Raw genomic sequence first — 16874 nt, 5'->3', positions numbered from 1 at the left:
CTCTCCTGTGACAGGGGCTTGGGGTGTTTCTGGTTTGGGGACAACGCTGCTACACGTCTTCCTGCAGGGAAACGTGCTCTAGTGTGTCTGGCGACAGGAAAGCCCCAGCAGGGACAGGCCCAGAGGACAGATGCCTGGACTGGCCAAGGTGAGGAAGCCTTCGGCCTCCCCATTCCCTAGTATTCACTGCCCTGAGCCTGGGGCCATGAACACAGCCAGCGATGAAGATGCATTTTCAAGGCTTTATTGTAAAACAGAACTTGAGTCACGGAGAGCAGGAAAACTTTCCACTCACATACAACATATTCCTGTGAGCACCGGCTAAGGGCCAGGAATGTTCTCAGCCCTGCAGCGACCAGAGACACATGGAGTCACATCCCTTCTCCAGTCTGGGAGCAGACAGACAGACGTACATGCATCTGTCAAATAAGCCTCAGTGTCAGAAGTGCTGAAATGGCCAAGGAGAGAGTCACTCCTCGGGAGATCGGGGGACAGGGCAGAGCGAGAAGGCAGCTGCTGTGACTTGGGGGCTGGGAACTGGGGGACACTGCCAGCAGCTGTGGAAGATCTGGAGAGGAGATAGTGCTTGGGACCGGGGCGGTAGGGTCCAGACTTAAGGAACATTTCAGAAACAAAAAATGAGGGACCAACGTGGTCTGCTAACTTCTCATTTTTACAGGTTAGGGCGTTACAAAAACAAGAAAGAGAAACAAAAAAGAAAACTGACTTTCACCACCATTTCACAAGTGCAGGGATATTTTGATCCCCTACCCCTTCCAGGAAGGACATCTTGTCCAAGGAAAAGACTTTCCTTCAAATTGGATAAAATGGGCTTTTAAAAAACACCGTGAAATCCTTATTTTCCATTTTGCCACAAACCCTGGAAATGCTGCTTCCCTGGGGTTTGGGAGCCATGTGGTGGAAGGTGAGAGAAGGCACTTAGTGGGTTGGGGTGGAGAGTTAGCCCGGAAGGAGAGAAGGCTGGCCGATGGCCTGGGTGTCACCTGGAAGGACACTGAAGGGCTTTGAGCTGCACTACAGAAAGACCACTGTGGGGCAAATGGAGGCTGGGGAGCTGAGGGGCCTGGATACACAGTTCTGATACCAGGGTCCCTGGAGCCCCTTCTGAGGGTCTGCCCACTGAGGCTGCCACTCAGAGCCCATGACAGCTGGGGACCCAGGCGGGAGTGTGGCAGCGCCACTAGTCTTGCTGGAAGTAGAACTTGGTGACGATGATGGCCTCCCCGGGCGTGTTGGTGAGGCTCACGGGCCGGTCGGCCTCCAGCTGTGTGCACAGGAACCAGCCAGGGCAGGCGGCCGACTCGAAGCTGGTGGTGGGGCCACTGTCTGAGCGGATGAATGTGAAGCGTCTACCCTGCTCCTGGGTCTTGCTCAGCTCAGTGATGTCGACCGCCTGGGGGACAGGACCAGCAGGTGAGGATTCCCACGCCACCACCTTCCACCCCACCCTGGGGCCCCCTTGGTGGGGCGAAGGCTGACCTGGGGACCCCTGCTGGAGGCCACACGTGCCTGTTGGGATAGCAGCCCCACAAAGAAACTGCCCCCTCGTCACAGCTTGGCTTGGGAAGGTCTGGCCACCCTCGCTAGGGGGCGGTGAGTCTGGTGAGCACATGGTGCCACGAGTGGAGGCCCCAGCCTGGGAAGGCTGAGCTGTGCTGGGGTCCACACCTCGAGCTTGGGGAAATGGAGGCAGGCAGAGAGTGTCACAGTCCACTCAACCTCAGCCCTGTTCTACACACAGTAGGCAGTCCTCTCCAGAGAGGTGCCCTGCCCTCGAGCAGCGTAAGGTGACAACTCCACAGTTATGGCCACTGTGGACTAAGGTTCACAACTGGGTTAAGATTTGGTTCAACAAGCTCCTGAGACAAAGCCATCTCTTCCCAGGGCCAGCAAGCCCTTAACTGCACAGGACCGAGGGGTGCTGGCTGCAGGTCTGAGCAGATAGGGACGGGGGGCTTCACTGGAAGTGGGAGCATGTATTTGGGGTGGGGACCCTTGGACAAGAGGTGGAGATCCCTAAATGAATCTCTTGGTGCTGACCCCTGTGTAGCCCCTCCCCCATTGAGACTAGACTCAGCCGTGTGACATGGGCTCTGGCCAAGGGGACATTAGCAGTATGTACCAGACTTACGAAGCAGATGTTTTATAAGTGCTTGTGTTTGGGGGATAATCCCTCTTGTCAGCCAGCAGCCATGCTGTAGGGAGGCTGAAGCTGACTACTGAACTCTGGGTACCATCCAGACACTGCAGGGACAGCTGAGCCCGCTGAGAGCAGCAGCAGGAACAGCCCCAGCTCCCCACATGGAGCAGAAGTGCCCGGCTGGTCGTAGTCGGCCCCCAGAATTGCAGGAAGACTGTGGGGAGGTTGCTGTCTGGGCAGGTCCTTACCTCCAGCTGGAGCCTGATCTCGTCACCAGCCTTGACACAGGACAGGCACAGCTTCCCACCATGTATCCCCAGGAACATAGCATGGGCCTCAACCGGCAGCACATCTATCTTCTCTGGGGAAGAGCAGAGCAGAGGGTCAGTTTGCAGAGAGCAGGGGGCAGCGGGTAGGGGGAACCTGGATTCCCCCTAACTGAACCAGGTCATAAGGGCAGCGAGGTCCTATCTTTCTCATCTGTATCCAAATAGAAGATCAAACCAGGCACATCACCCAGCTGGCCCCACCCACCCCTGTACCCGAGCTTCAGGTCAACAGCTATGCTGCCCTTGAGCAGGGGACTGGCACACGAGGTCACAGGGGCATCCCAGGGCTTGAACCACCTTGTCCCCAGAGACCCTGGGCCTCCCGAAGCAGGGAAAGGCCAGCCTCCCCATGTGGTGTGTCCCTTGTGGGAGGAGCTGGAGTCTGAATACAGGAATGCAGGCTGCCTGTGCACTGGAGGCTGTGGCCCTGGGACCAGTGTACCCGCAGGTAGCAGCTCCCAACCTAGGCTTACCCCTCCCTGCCTTCCAGTGGCCAGGACATCACACAGAGGCCACTATGACGCACCACCAGGCAGGGTGACCCAGCCCACACAGCTTCGGTGTCCCCAGTAACCTCTTACCTTCTAACTTCGTGTTTGGTCCCTGCAGATATCCGGCAACTAGTTGGTTGTTCCTCAGGTAGAAGGTCTTCTGGTTGACATCCCAGATTCTGAAAGGAGAAAGGATCCCATTGCAGACAGCACTGAGCCCCAGCCTTCCTATGTCCCTAGGCTTTGCTGAGACTGCGTCCAACCTTCTGCCCAGGGGGCGACGGTTTCACACCCCTGTGGCAGGAGGACCCCGAGGGCGGCCCTGGCCAGGACACAGTCTCACCCCAGCCCTGCTCCCTTTCGTCCGCTCCCAGGAGGAGTGCTGGACCTCAGGACTTCCAGGCTGCAGGATGCTCCCTGTCAGCTGTCCCACAAGGCCACACGTGGTTGCCGAGCCCTTGAGATGTGGTACAACTGAAGATCTGAATTTTTAAATTTCTATTTTTATTAATTGAAATGTCAATTTAAAGAGTCACTTGAGACTAGTGGCCACCACAGCACAGAGTTAGAAGTCTCAAAGGACAGATACCTTGCAGTCACTCACCCTGAGCCCTAGACCATGGGTTATGTCCCTGAGCCTGTCATCCACCCACCAGGGGCCTGCTCTGGGCCTGGCAGGGGCAGCCTCCTGTACAGCTTGCCCAGCAGCCCATTTCTGGCTCACTCTTTCCTTCGTGGGGGGCCCCTCCGGCCGTGAGGTGGATATAGACCCTCCACTTCCTGCCTCCCACCAGCCAGACCTGGGGCCTGTGCCTCATCTCCTGTCCTGGGAAGTGTGGCTGCCAACACCCACCTCCCTGTCAGCTTTAAGGAGCCTGTGAGCTCAGTGAGATGGTCAGGCAAACTGTAAAGTTCTTTGTAGTTACTCTTCCTTTCTGGGTGAGTATCCATGTGATGGACTGAACAGCCTTCCTGGAGCTCCCAGCGGCTGGGACAGCGGGCACTAACCCGGATGTCTGCACAGGTCTGACCCACAGCCTCAGGCCAGAGGATGAGGTCACCCAGATACCCTCAGCCCTGGGCTAACAAGGCAGAGGGCACATTCAGACCCATCACAGCCTGTCGTCTTCACGACAGTGATGGTGACATCTCACAAACTCCTGACCCAATTTTTAAAAATCACAATCATTTGGGGGCACTTGACGGCTCACAGAGCGCTGTCCCAGTGTTATTTTCACAACCACCTGTAAGGCAGGCAGGGGGTCATCGTGAACCCCATGTCACAGATGGGGAAGTTGAGGCCCCAGGGACGGGATCCTCCCAGGTGTCAACACAGACAGGCCTTGCTAACTGTCACCTGCTCCTGGCACCCTCTCCGCTTCTTTGCCCAGCACACTTGACCCAAACCCCCACTGGACGCCTGGGCACATACGTGTCCATCATTCACTGAGCTGCTGGCGTCTCTGGAAAAGTCAACCAGGTCTCCAAAGGCAGCCAGGCTTGCACATCTAGAACATTCTGAAAACCAGCCCAGAGGGCTGCACATTGCAGCTCCTTTCTCTAATAATGGACCGTTGGCAGTACAGACCCACCTCATCAGGGGCCAGCCTTACCTGAAGGCTTGTACCTTGCAGGGCCTCTTCGCTGAGGGGCGGCAGGCTGTCTCTGAAGGGAACAGGAAGAGGAGGAGAGAGATCAGGTGGCTGGGGGGCCACCTACAGGCCCCCATCCTGTGGCACGCTGGCTATGGGGACTGCCATTTCAGGCCCACAGGAGCTGCTTATAAAGAAGATAGTCACTCACCCCAAACAGCTGTCACCGCCCTGCCCCACTCTGACAAGCGGAAATGCCCTCGCATTTCAAAAAAAGAGAAACCCTTGCTGTTGTCACCGTCAGCCCTGCTGAGTGTCGCAACATGGTGCTGTAAATGACTGTCCCCTTTTCCCTGTGCAATTTCCCCAAAGTGGAGATTTCCATTTCCCTATACTGAGCTCCTGGAAAGAGAAGCACAGCAAGAACCAGACACCCTCATGTGCCAACAGGTGTCCTGGGACTCTTTGTTGACTTAAAAAAACAGACCTAATGTCCCCTTTCCCAATATGCCTAGTGGCAGGGCCCCAGCACAGGGACAGTCTCATGTTACATTGTGTCCTTGCTGGACTCTGGACGAGGGACTATGAACGTTCTGTAAAAAGGACCAAATGGAAAACATTTTAAGATTTGTGGGCCACATGATCTCATGATTACTCAACTCGGCATCACATAAATGCAGTCGACAGCCTATAACGCAATAGGCGGGCTGAACCCCACCGACTTTATTTACAGAAACGGTGAAGTTGGCTTTGCCTGAACTTTTCTGCTCCAGAGCCAACTTCTTGTGAGGGGCTTTGACACCAGCTCTGTCCCTGTCGTCCATGTCTTGGGGACATTGAGGTGAATTCAGCACCGGGACAGAAATGGATTCAAATTCCCCTTCTGCCACTTGCTGTCAACCACCCATGTGGCTTTGAACAAGTCACTTCACGGAGAGTGAAGGGAGTGGGGGAGGGAGGCTAACTGGATGGAAGGGGATAGTTCTGACGTTCAGTGGACACGAGTAAACACCTTCTTTACTACATCCCAGAAAGCTGGAAAGGCAAGCACACTGCTGTGTGTGGGGAATAAAGGTGGGAGAATCTCTCTCCACGTGACCTCTGTGATGGGGTTCACATGGCGGAGCAGAAGCAGACTGACCTTTCAGGACTGGTGAAAGCTCAGCCATCCTCCTACCCCACCTGTTGCTGGTGGAAGACGACCCAGAAAGACCCAGGAAGGGATCCAGGCCTCCTGATCCCAACCAGGGGCCTTCCCCTGCTGCAGGCAACGTGATGAGTCTGGCGATTTTCAACCAACGAATCAGTGTTCAAATGAGGGAATACCCTCTGAAGAGGAAGGTCACACTGCGTATTTTAAAGTTGCTAAGAGGATAGATCTCAAAAGTTCTCATCACAAGGAAAGAATTATGTAACTACGTGTGGTGCCAGGCAAGTCATCATGTTCTGGCCCAAAACTGATATAATATGTCAATTACGCCTCAATAAAAGAGACATAAAGAGGAAGGTGACAAAGGAATTTCCCAGATCTTTAAAAAGCTCCTCATCAGAGCACATGAGACATTTCTGCAAAAACTGAGTTGCCTCCCTGGGCATTTGCATGGAGGAGTAAGTGGCTCACCCATGTGTGCCCCTGCCCTGTTCTCAGAGCTGTGTGACCTGGTGGGACGGAGTCCTCTGCCTCTGAAGTACATGTGAGACATGACATCTCCCTTCGAGGGCCAGGGGAGCATTTTGTTTGTCTTTGTTGGTTTGGGAGGGATGCCTGAAGGAGGTATCCTTTACGAATCAGTAGTCAAGGTCCTGCCCAAAGTGCAGCTCCTGGGACCAGTCCTCTGACCCCAACCCAAATTCAGAGACAGATTTCTCCTGGACGGCAGAAGTCATGGGTCCCCACCTTTCCCAGGTTTGTGCCCGGCAAGTGGACCACAGGCCTTTCTGGGTCTGGGGATGGGCGTTCGTCCCCAGGACCCGGGTTACGTCCTCCTGTGTCATTTATGAGCTAGGCCACCCAGAACATGTGCCTAAGGTCTCTTGGTCCCAGTTTCCTTATCTGTTACCTGTTAGCTGGGACTAATAACAGAAGTCATGTCATAGGCGGCTGCAAGGACTGAGGTACCACTTGTGATATGCGTAGCCCTAACCTTCGTCCCAGGTGAAGTGGGTGAGGCCAGCCACACGTCCCTGATCCAGTCAGCCATGCCCTGTGCTCTGGCCCTCATTCCCTAGGGTGGGCACAAAGTGGGGGAGGGCAAACTCCCTGCCACAGTTCCACTGTTAGTTCCGTCTTAAAAAGGTTAGTGTCCCTATGATTTCTGCCGACAGGAAATATCTGACTAAACTTACTCTCAGTTCTCGCGCTAGGCCCCTTACTCCACTTCCCTAACTGAGGGTAATGGCTGCATCACGCAGTCGACTCAGCCCTCCCAGTCGGCCTGGTCCTACCCTCCCAGCTGCAGACATCACCGTTGTACTAGTGCCCTCTCCATGCTCAGCCCTGCCCGACTGGACTCTGGTGACAGCAGAAAGGACCAAGTCCCACGTGCAAGGAGATGGGAAAAGCAGGCTGTCCGTGTCCACATCACACTGCGGTGTCAGTAGGCAGGTCGAGAGTTCAATGCTAATGCCTGTGCAGTGCTCAGAAGCCCAGTGCCACCCGTGCAAATGCCAGCTCGTCCTCAAGTTCAGTCAATTGCATCTTCCAGTCCTGCAATTTCCATTGGGTTTCTTTTTTGTGTACTTTCCAGTTCTCTGCCAAATTTTCAATCTTGTCTTTCAAATCCTTGAGCTTATTTTTTGTGGTTCTCATAAATGCTGTCCCCGGTCACTGTCCCCGGTCCCTCCCCCACCTGAATCCCTACTGGGCCTCCTCCAGTCATGTTTTCCTCCAGTGAATGGGTCACCTTGCCTGTGCCCGGTTGCTGACTACTGAACATGGTACAGCAAACACTGTGAGGATCCCTCCAGGCTGCAAATGATGACTTTGCCCAGCGATGACCCACTTTGGCCTCTGCTGGGCAGGGAGGCCTGGGCCCTGCAGCCCAGGCACCTTTCACCTAGGCAGGGTTAGAGGTGACTCGGTGACTGTGCCAGCTACCCCTCTTCTGTTCCCTCCTGGTCCTCCAGGTCCCCGCCCAAACCTGGGCATCCATCGGGCCCTGCTCCTCAGTGGGAGATACAGCACAGCCCTTCTTGCCCGTGCCCAAGCCCTGAGTCTGGCCAAGCTCAGCACTAGCCTTTGGAGCTGGCCCATGCTTCTGGGTAAGGCCCGAGGCCCTGCTCCACCTCCAGCCTCTGCGGCTCCTCAAAGCCTTAGCCAGTTTTCGACGCCCTCAAATTTTTTAGAGAGACGTTTTGTCCAGCTTTACTCATCATCTGAGCAGGAAGCTGGGCCCTAGCCACGCTGGCCGAAGCTGGGACTTGATGTGGCATGTGTCCTGTCTTGTTCTCGGAGCTGGAGTTTAAGCAGCATTTGGGGAGAACTGGAAGATGAGGGGACTTAACGCCACACTGAGGAGAAGGGAACTTACCTTGAAGAAAAGTGAATCAGAGGGTGACAGTATCAGATTTGTTTTAGGGTCATCCTGGTCACAGTGGACACATGCGTGAGACACAAGCCCGAAGGCAGGCAGTGGTGTGCTGGCTCGACTGCCAGAGGACACCTGACTTACAGCATTGCTAGCTTCTGTGATGTGACTACACTTAGCATGGGTGATTTCAAGCCACTAGCATGATGTCATTGAGGGCAGAGCTGGGGAGGGATGTTGCGACTCGCTGGCCCTAAAACTCCAGGGGGGGAGGGAGCTTTGGCTGCTCCTCAGTCTTTCTAGAGCAATCGTCCCACTTTCTAACCACAGTCTCTCTCCTCCTCAGTTCAGTGTCTCATCCACAGGCCCTGTCCCCTCCCAGAAAACACTTTCCATGGATAAATCCTGTTTATTAGGGAAGTTTATTGAATCCCAGTGCAGACATGGCCAGCTGTGCCTCCCGTGTCACACAGGCACTGTCAATAAAGCAGCAAGTGTGCCTCTGCAGCTACTGACTAACACACGCTTAGACATCTCAGCCAGCTCCTGAGTGCCTGGACACGCAGCACACAACACATAGCACTGGCTGTGCTGCTGTACAAACTGTACGTTTTCCTAAGAGGCTCCAGTTACCCTTCCTGAGACGTGCAAGAGCACACTGGTGCACAGGGGAGGGGCAGTACCATCAGACATGCTCTCTGTGTGTCTCTCCAGCACCATCACATGTCTTTTTTGTCTGTCTCCACCACCGGGCCCTGCAGTGAATGACAGTACAGAGACTGTGCAAAGCTGACTGTCACCATCACTGCTGTGCAAGACTCCTGCTTCCCCTCCCAGGTCCCAGTGGTCAACTGGCTGTAAATCCTCCCGAGGTTCTCCCAAGATGATTTTGGTCCATCAGGTTCTGGGTTTGATATGTGTCTGTCTGGAAAGCCACTTTGATCTCGTCATGTTGTGTTTCTAGAGGTATGTGTTTGCTCTTGCCGTCTGGGCCCCAATGATGAACTTTATGAGGCAGCTTCTGTGCAGACAGGAGGGGGACAGGAGCTTGGGTAGGTATCGGCTGTGTGTCTCACCTGCTGTGCTCGGGCCCTGTTTCCTGCTCTTTCATGCCGATCTCGCTTGGCTCTCGTAACAGTAACAAGCTGTGCCGGGCAGGCACACTTACACCATTTTCAAGATGGGTGAGTTCTTATGCTCACTTTGTAGAATAAGAAGTCGAGCCTCCGAGAGCTCACTTGCCCCAATCCTGGCGGAGGCAAGATTTGAACCTGTCCCCGTGCCCATCCTGCCAGAGCAGCAACTGGCTTTTCCTCTCTGCTTCATTGCACTGTTCACAGAAGCAAGGCTTATATGTGTTCTTATGGTGTGCCCCGCAGTTAGACCTCACAGCTTACAAAGCAATGATTTATCCCATAACTGTTTTGAAATTTTTGGCAGTGAGAAAAAGATGATTCTTTATCATGGGATAAAGAGAAAGCTCTACCTGCTTACAGACTAGGGCGATCAATTGCCTTGGTTTTTCCTGGAAAAGTCCCACATCCTAGGAACTCCTGATCCCCAGGAAAACTGCGATAGTCACCATGTGACATGAGCCCTTAGAAGTGCTGGCACCATCTGGTGGCCGGTGCCTCAAATTGCAGGCACAGTTACTGCCCCTTTCCTGTTCAGTGTGGTTTTAGCAGCAGAGGTACATCCTGTTTTATTAGACAGACAGACAGAGCATATGAGAGTGTCCCCAAACCATAAGTCTTCCATTTAAGAAAAGAGGCCATAGTAGGTACAGTATTGATCAACTCATTTTTAATTTAGCCATTCATATTTAATCTCCTCCAGCTATGCAATTACAATACAAGTGCAGACATTTATTCAGCACCATGTGCTGGTGTTTTGGATGGAACTGTTTTTAAGTACAGTGATTTATTCAGTTTATTGCTAGTTTTGGAATAGGTTCCAGCACCTTCCTCTACACATTTGAAAAACACACAAGACTGTGGCCGACATGTTAACACACCCATGGGGGAGGAGGGGCTGTGCTGCCTGTGGCATAAGTGCTGTGGTTTAGTTGGGTTGCCCCCCATAATCACATTCAGTGTCCCTGCCCTGCAGCAAGTCTGGCTCGTCCCCGTGCAGTGGTCACCTGGCCTTGGGCAAGTTACTTCACCTCTGTGTACCCCAGTGTGCTCTTCTGGAAATGTGAACCATAATGGCCCTTCCTCACGTGCTTGTTGTGAGGACTACAGAGACGAGCCAGGTGACAAGCAAAGCAGAGTGCCTGGCCTGCAGGGGACACTTGGACATGATGGCTGCTATAGGCAGACACCGTGGGCTCCACCCAGGCCACTGCAGTTAAGCGAATATCACAATGTTTGGTTTACCAGTGCACGTAAACGTTATGTTTACACTCTACTATAGTCTATTAAGTCTAGACAATGCAACAGAATTATATCTAAAAGAACAATGTATGTACCTTCATTAAAAAATACTTTATTGCTAAAAACACTAGCCACGTCTGAGCCAACAGCGAGTCGCCATCTTGGTGCTGGTAGAGGGTCTGCCTCCATGTCGATGGCTACCCACTGGTCAGGGGGTGGTTGCTGAAGGCTGGGCGGCCCTGGAAATTTCTTAAAATGAAACAACGATGGGCTTTGCCACACGGATCGACTCTCCCTTTCATGAATGATTTTTTTTCTGTAACGTGCAAAGCTGTTTGACAGCATTTGACACACAGTAGGACTGCTTTCAGAATTGGAGCCAGTCCTCTGAAACTTGCCACCGCTTTGTCAACTGAGTTTATGTGACATTCTCAGTCCTTTTTTGTCATGTCAACAGTCTTCAAAGCATCTTCGCCAGGAACAGACGTACGACTCTCCCTTTCACTTGGGCACTTAGGGGCCACTGTCGGTCAATAGGTGACCTGATGTCAACATGGTTGTGTCGCAGGGACTAAGGGACAAGGGAGGCCTGAGGACAAGGAGAGACGTAGGGACAGCCAGTCGGGGGAGCAGTCAGCACACACACATTTATCGATCACATGTGCCATCTAATAGGGGCATGGTTCGTGGTGCCCCAAAACAATTACAATAGTAACATTAAAAATGACTGGTCAGGGCCGGCCCGGTGGCTCAGGCGGTTAGAACTCCGTGCTCCTAACTCCGAAGGCTGCCGGTTCGATTCCCCCATGGGCCAGTGGGCTCTCAACCACAAGGTTGCCAGTTCAATTCCTCGAATCCCGCAAGGGATGGTGGGCTCTGCCCCCTGCAACTAAGATTGAACACGGCACCTTGAGCTGAGCTGCCTCCCTGATGGCTCAGTTGTTGGTTGGAGTGCGGGCTCTCAACCACAAGGTTGCCAGTTCAATTCCTCGACTCCCACAAGGGATGGTGGGCTCTGCCCCCTGCAACTAAAATTGAACATGGCACCTTAAGCTGAGCTGCCGTTGAGCTCCCGGATGGCTCAGTTGGTTGGAGTGCGTCCTCTCAACCACAAGGTTGCCGGTTGAACTCCTGCAAGGGATGGTGGGCTGTGCCCCTGCAACTAGCAACGGCAACTGGACCTGGAGCTGAGCTGTGCCCTCCACAACTAAGACTGAAAGGATAACAACTTGAAGCTGAATGGCACCTTCCACAACTAAGATTGAAAGGACAACAACTTGACTTGGAAAAAAGTCCTGGAAGTACACACTGTTCCCCAATAAAGTCCTCTTCCCCTTCCCCAATAAAATTCTAATTAAAAAAAAAAAAAAACTGGTCAAAGGTCACTGTGACAAAGATAACAATAATGAAAACGTGTGAAATACTGCAAGATTTACCAAAATGTGACAGAGACACAAACTGAGCAAACGCTGTGGGGAAAATGGGCAGATAGACTTGCGGGATGCAGGGCTGCCACAAACCTTCAATTCTTAAAACAACCCAGCAGTTCTGTGAGGTGCAATGAAACTAGGTGTGCCTGTGTCAACCTCCTCTTGACAACCAAGAGGTGACACTCAGAGGAGAGAGTTTACCTCTCAGAGGACGGGGTTCAGACACCAGCCTTAAGATTTGTTCTCTGCCCACACGGATCTAGAGGTGACAGCTGGTAGCTCATACACTGTATATTTTCTTTGTTCATGTTACTGTTTTATTCAATCAAAATACTACACATACCAAATCAGAATATCTGACTCTTCTGGAGAAATTACAAGTCCTGGCCACCTGCGCCTGCATTCTCATGTGACAAGCGTCCACTAGAACTACTTAGTGACAGCCACCACCCTCCCCATTGCTGCTTAGACCTATCGGTGTTCCTCGGGGAGCTCACACCGTCCTTCCCCCTCATTGTACAGAAATATTTCTCCAGCTCCCTTGTCTCTACCAATAGTGGAAAATGAGCAGAGACTCTAAGAGCTCCAGACTTTCCTTATGGCAGGCCAGCCCTCTCTGTCACCTGCTGGCCCAGCCCCGCCTCTGTGTGGCCTCCCCACATAGCTGTTCCTCCACAGCGGCCAGGCCTCCCACATGGCCAGCAGCTCACACCCATGACGTTTCCTGGGGACCTTGTTCTCCAGAATCTGAAAGCTCTTGGCAAACACCACTAATGACGTTGTCCTGCCCATTTTCAGGTGGAAGACAGGAGTGGAGGGAGCTTACCTGAAGCCATGGGGAAGGCCTGGCAGCCACGAGATGTCCTGAGGTCTTCCAGGCCCTGGCTGCAGACAAGCAGCTGCCTGGGAAGGAGGACAGTGGGTGGTACCTGTGCCCCAGCGCCTCTGGGCTGGGTGTGCTTCCGCCTGACACCCACACAGAGCTGGCCCGGCCCTGCCGCAACAGCATGACTCAGACTGCCAGAAGCCAAACTGGTTCTTATCTGCCTAAACCTGGGGGTCACGTGTGAGAGACTGAGCTGGACCAGTGGGGCTGTACCCGTGTGCCCACCCAACTGTGACTCCCAGCAGTTCATGCATGCCTCCACTCGCCCAGACCCAGCAGGCTCACTGAGCCTGGTGTGCCACGCAAGACCCCTGATGTCTTAAAGAGGAAGACAGACAGGAAACCAGGAAAAAACAACTTTAGATGGCCGTGAGAGCTTTATGTTTTCTGAGGGGCCTGTCATAGGCTCTATCTTAGGGAAAGTGGTAGGGAAAGTCTCCTCAGGAAGGTGACATTGGAGCTGAGGCTTGAGGGAGGTTAAGGAAAGGAAGCGTGTGTTCCAGGTGGAGGGGACAGCAAGTGCGAAGGCCCCTCCCTGAGTGTGGGTCATGGGGCCAATGTGGTTGGGGCTTAGGGAGCAGAGGGGTGTCCTACATCCCCCGCCTCCCTCCCAGCCAGTGCGATGGTGCCCACAAGGCAGCCACACCCTCCCTACCTCGTCTGGAAGACACCTTGTCTCTTTGCAGTTCAGAGCCTGCTCTCCCGTGCCCTGCCCCAGGATCCTGCCATCAGGGAACAGACACTCAGAACCCCCAGAACCAGCTGGGTGACGCACAGAGTGCAGGGGTAAGGGCTCCTTCTACTGAAAGTCCTGGCACGTGTCCCCAGATGTGCACTCCTGCTCTCCAGGCCTCTGCTTGACGCTGAGCAGGGCCGTCACTCCTGGCCCCATCTTAGATCAGGTGCTGACTGCAGACTGCTTTGTGCATGGTGGGCGTGGGGACAGGGCCCTGTGGTTGCAACACCTTAGGACACAGGGATGGGGGTGACAGGTCCACCTGGTGGCTGCCTCTGGTCCTGCCACCTTGAAGCCTGTGTCTTCCATGGGGAAGGACTGGCCATGCTCACCTGTGGAAGGGCTCTTTGTCTGCGAGCATCTCAGAGGGGCCTGTTGGAGCCCTTTGTGTCTCTCTGACCAGTCTCAGGGCCTGGACTCAGGCCCGTTATCCTTCACTCAACCCGCAAGGCCTGAGGTCGGGTCAGGGATGGGGTAGGGCAGTCTATCCTGGGTGCCGCCACCACAGGGACTTCCCGCGCCTTCACTTCCTGCTCAGGCTGGGCTCGCCAGTGACAACCGAGGCCTGAGCTGGGCTGGGAACCCCAGAAATGCCTGTTTGCTGACAGATGAGGAACTGCATTTTGTAAACCTGGAAAGTTGGGCCTGGGGACAGCAGGTGCACCTGCCCGTGAAGCCTGTCTTGTCACCATGGTGTGCGTATCCGCTGTCACATGAGGAGGGACACTCCATGATGAGGGCTGCTACCCGCAGGTCCATACCTAATGCTTCCTGTGTCTCATGCACCCCAGGTTTGCTGGCACACCCCTACAACCTCCGCAAGGTGGGCAGTCATCTGACCCTCATTTCACATGTGTCTCGCCGTCTGGGTCTGTTGCAAGACACAGTTGCACACACGACCCAGGCCAGCCTTTCTGATCTCTAGGAGAGGGTCTGCAACGGCCTCTCACAAACTCGCCCTTTTGTGGTCCCTGCTGGACTGACACAAGCCTGGCACGCAGGGCATTATTGGACAGTTATCTCAGGGTCCCACACCTGTGAGGCGTGAGGTAGGAGGGACAGAGCAGGAATGGAGTTGAACTGTGATGTGGTCAGCACAAGGCTTCGCCCGTCTCCTGGGAGGTCTGGAGCGAGGGTGGCCCTGGCATGGGTGTTAGGCCTTTCTGTCCCCACCCCACCCGATCACTGGATGCAGGCTTCCCTTGCAGGGGCTGAGACCTCCTCAGCTGTGGGTCACCCTCATGGCAGAGGGCGTCTGGGTAGCACACCCAGCATCTAGTGACAATGACCATAGCAGCTGTTAGGCTGTCACACGGACCCTTACCAAATCTCACAACAGTCTTCAGACGTATTCCTATTATTTTCATTTTACAGATGAGGAAACTGAGGCACAGAGCTGTTTGACTCGGAACCCACATCACCAACTATGCCACCTCAGAACACAGCACGAGCTTCCCTGTTACTCACCGGCCATGTCCCACACAAGTCCTTGTTCCTGCCTGACATCAGCTTCCCACGCTCTGAGACAGCTCATGACACTCAACCTGCCTTTCATTTCCCTATAGAACCATTGCCAGGACCAGTCACGAACAAGACCATGCACGTGGGTGTACTTTGAGAGCTGCTGACCCCACACACGTGGAAGATGGAATTCTACTACACACGAAGGGCAGCTCGTGATCTAGGAGATGGCAGCATAGGATCCCCAGGCCTCTGAGGCTGGCCTGGGTCTTAAACCTTTTGGATACTCCAGCCGGCAGAGGCCAAATGCAAACACCTCCACTTGGCAAATGGAGAGATGGAGGAAAGTGACAGGGAAGTCTGTGACAGAACTTAGGCCAAAAATTAGCTCCCAGAATCCATGTCCACGTGGCCTTAGTGTGTCTCTGAGGGCAATACGGCAGGAAGAGCCAGCCCATCCAAGAGCGTGCAGACTTCCCAAACCAGGCAGGAAACAGGCAACACTTGTTAGATGCCCCCAAGCATGGAACCCTGGCAGGCCCTTCTGTATGTTATGTTCCCTTCCTGTCAACAGCCACAGGTGCGTGACAACCCACAAATCAGAGGTTCAAGGGTGGGGGCAGCATGTTGAGGGCACATGGCTGGGAAGGGGTAGGTCTTGGCCTTCTTCAGCACATCTGCTGCTTCCTGCCAGTGGAGGCCTGGCTTTGAAGCCTGGGAGCTACAGCTGAGGGGAGGTGGGACTCCACAGCCAGTCAGCACCTGAACCCGCCTCCACTTGGCAATTCAAGCTGTGGGGGACAGGAAGAGCCTTGCTGTCACAGCGAGACCTGCTTCTTTAATTTGGCAACAGGCCAGTGGCCCTCTCTGGGGTTAATATGCTGGGGACTGATGGGGTTGATGGGAGAAAGTCACAGGCCATGGAAGCCAGGACTCAAGCCCCCAGCCCAGGAAGAAACCACTGGGTGAGGATGAAGGCACAGAGATGCATGCCCAGGATCACAGTGGCCTCCTCACAGAGCTCCAGAGCAGGTCTTGGGGTCTGAGTGTTGGCACAACTGCCAGGCCAGGACGAGCTGTGTGTGCCTGTGGGCATAAAATGACTGGATTGGGGGCAGACGCTCCACGGGTCTCTTAATTCATTTGCCACCAGTGGAGCCTCCGTCCAAAGCCATCTAAGCACATCTGAGGGTGATGGTGGCCCTTCAGGAAACGCACACCACCCTTCACTCCATGGTTGATGTGAAGGCCTCCTGGTGAGGTGTGGGCTCAGGGAAGAGGGAGCAGAGCCCACCCAGGTGGAGCCCCTCCCTCTGTGGAGAGGGCTTGCCATCTGTGAGGTGGCGTGATGACAGCACTCTATGTGATGTAGGCATAATGAGTGCACGTCAGCTGACCGACACGGCTCTTCCCACAGTCTATGTATGTTGAAGTTTTGGGGTATTTTGTTTTGTTTTGCTTTTTGCAGAAGTATCATCTATTTGGTGAATTAAATCCTCGGTTACTATGTGGTGGCCGTCCCCTTCCTGTCAGTTTGTCAAGAAGCTGTGCTCTAAAGGAACAGAGAGGCCCAGCCCCCTGCTAATTCGTGCTCAACTGTGTTTTCTCATCCTTTTGCTTTCAACTTTTTTGCTTAATATTTTGGGCATGCAAACAGCCCTAAGCCAGATTTTAAATCCATCCTGACACTGTCTCTCAGCTAGGCAGCTTAGTCCATGTCCACTTTTTTGTAACCTTTAATATGTTGGCACTTGCTTCACTACCTAAAATTTTAATTCCTGTTTCAGCCCCTTTTCAATGCTTTTTATTTCTCCTCTTGCCTTATTATTATTATTTTTTGGGGGGAGTTGTTATTGTTTTGTAATTCCAATCCTCCCTCCCCGGCT

General features: G+C 53.7%; 1 protein-coding gene across 3 annotated transcripts; it reads right to left on the bottom strand.

The window, feature by feature from the left end:
- Positions 1-228: 228 nt before the first annotated feature.
- IL1RN (interleukin 1 receptor antagonist) lies at positions 229-12895 on the bottom strand. 3 transcript variants are annotated; one of them, XM_019716539.3, is made up of 5 exons: positions 12732-12895; positions 4595-4646; positions 3072-3160; positions 2410-2522; positions 229-1414 (listed from the first exon to the last, which is right to left on the bottom strand). In XM_019716539.3, the coding sequence occupies exons 1-5, from the start codon at positions 12739-12741 to the stop codon at positions 1202-1204; spliced, it is 477 nt and encodes a 158-aa protein (XP_019572098.1). In that variant the 5' UTR covers positions 12742-12895; the 3' UTR covers positions 229-1201. The 3 variants fall into 3 exon arrangements, with proteins under 3 accessions (XP_019572098.1, XP_019572097.1, XP_019572094.1); XM_019716538.3 differs by lacking the exon at positions 12732-12895 and adding an exon at positions 4785-4937; XM_019716535.3 differs by lacking the exon at positions 12732-12895 and having other exon boundaries at positions 4595-4778.
- Positions 12896-16874: the final 3979 nt, after the last annotated feature.

The sequence above is a fragment of the Rhinolophus sinicus genome, chromosome 2, assembly GCF_057876585.1.
Source record: "Rhinolophus sinicus isolate RSI-liver-muscle chromosome 2, RSI-T2T, whole genome shotgun sequence".
NCBI lineage: Eukaryota > Metazoa > Chordata > Mammalia > Chiroptera > Rhinolophidae > Rhinolophus > Rhinolophus sinicus.
The sequence above is the reverse complement of the archived record's forward strand: the minus strand, read 5'-3'. Positions and strand labels throughout refer to the sequence as shown.

Bases quoted from the DNA above. Each gene is read 5' to 3' on its own strand.
- IL1RN (XM_019716535.3), bottom strand. From the start codon at position 4,710: ATGGGGGCCTGTAGGTGGCCCCCCAGCCACCTGATCTCTCTCCTCCTC. The intron at 2,523-3,071 runs GTAAGAGGTTAC...GCTCTTCCCCAG, and splicing joins ACCAAACACGAAGTTAGAAG to AGAAGATAGATGTGCTGCCG. The intron at 1,415-2,409 runs GTAAGGACCTGC...CCTGTCCCCCAG, and splicing joins AGATCAGGCTCCAGCTGGAG to GCGGTCGACATCACTGAGCT.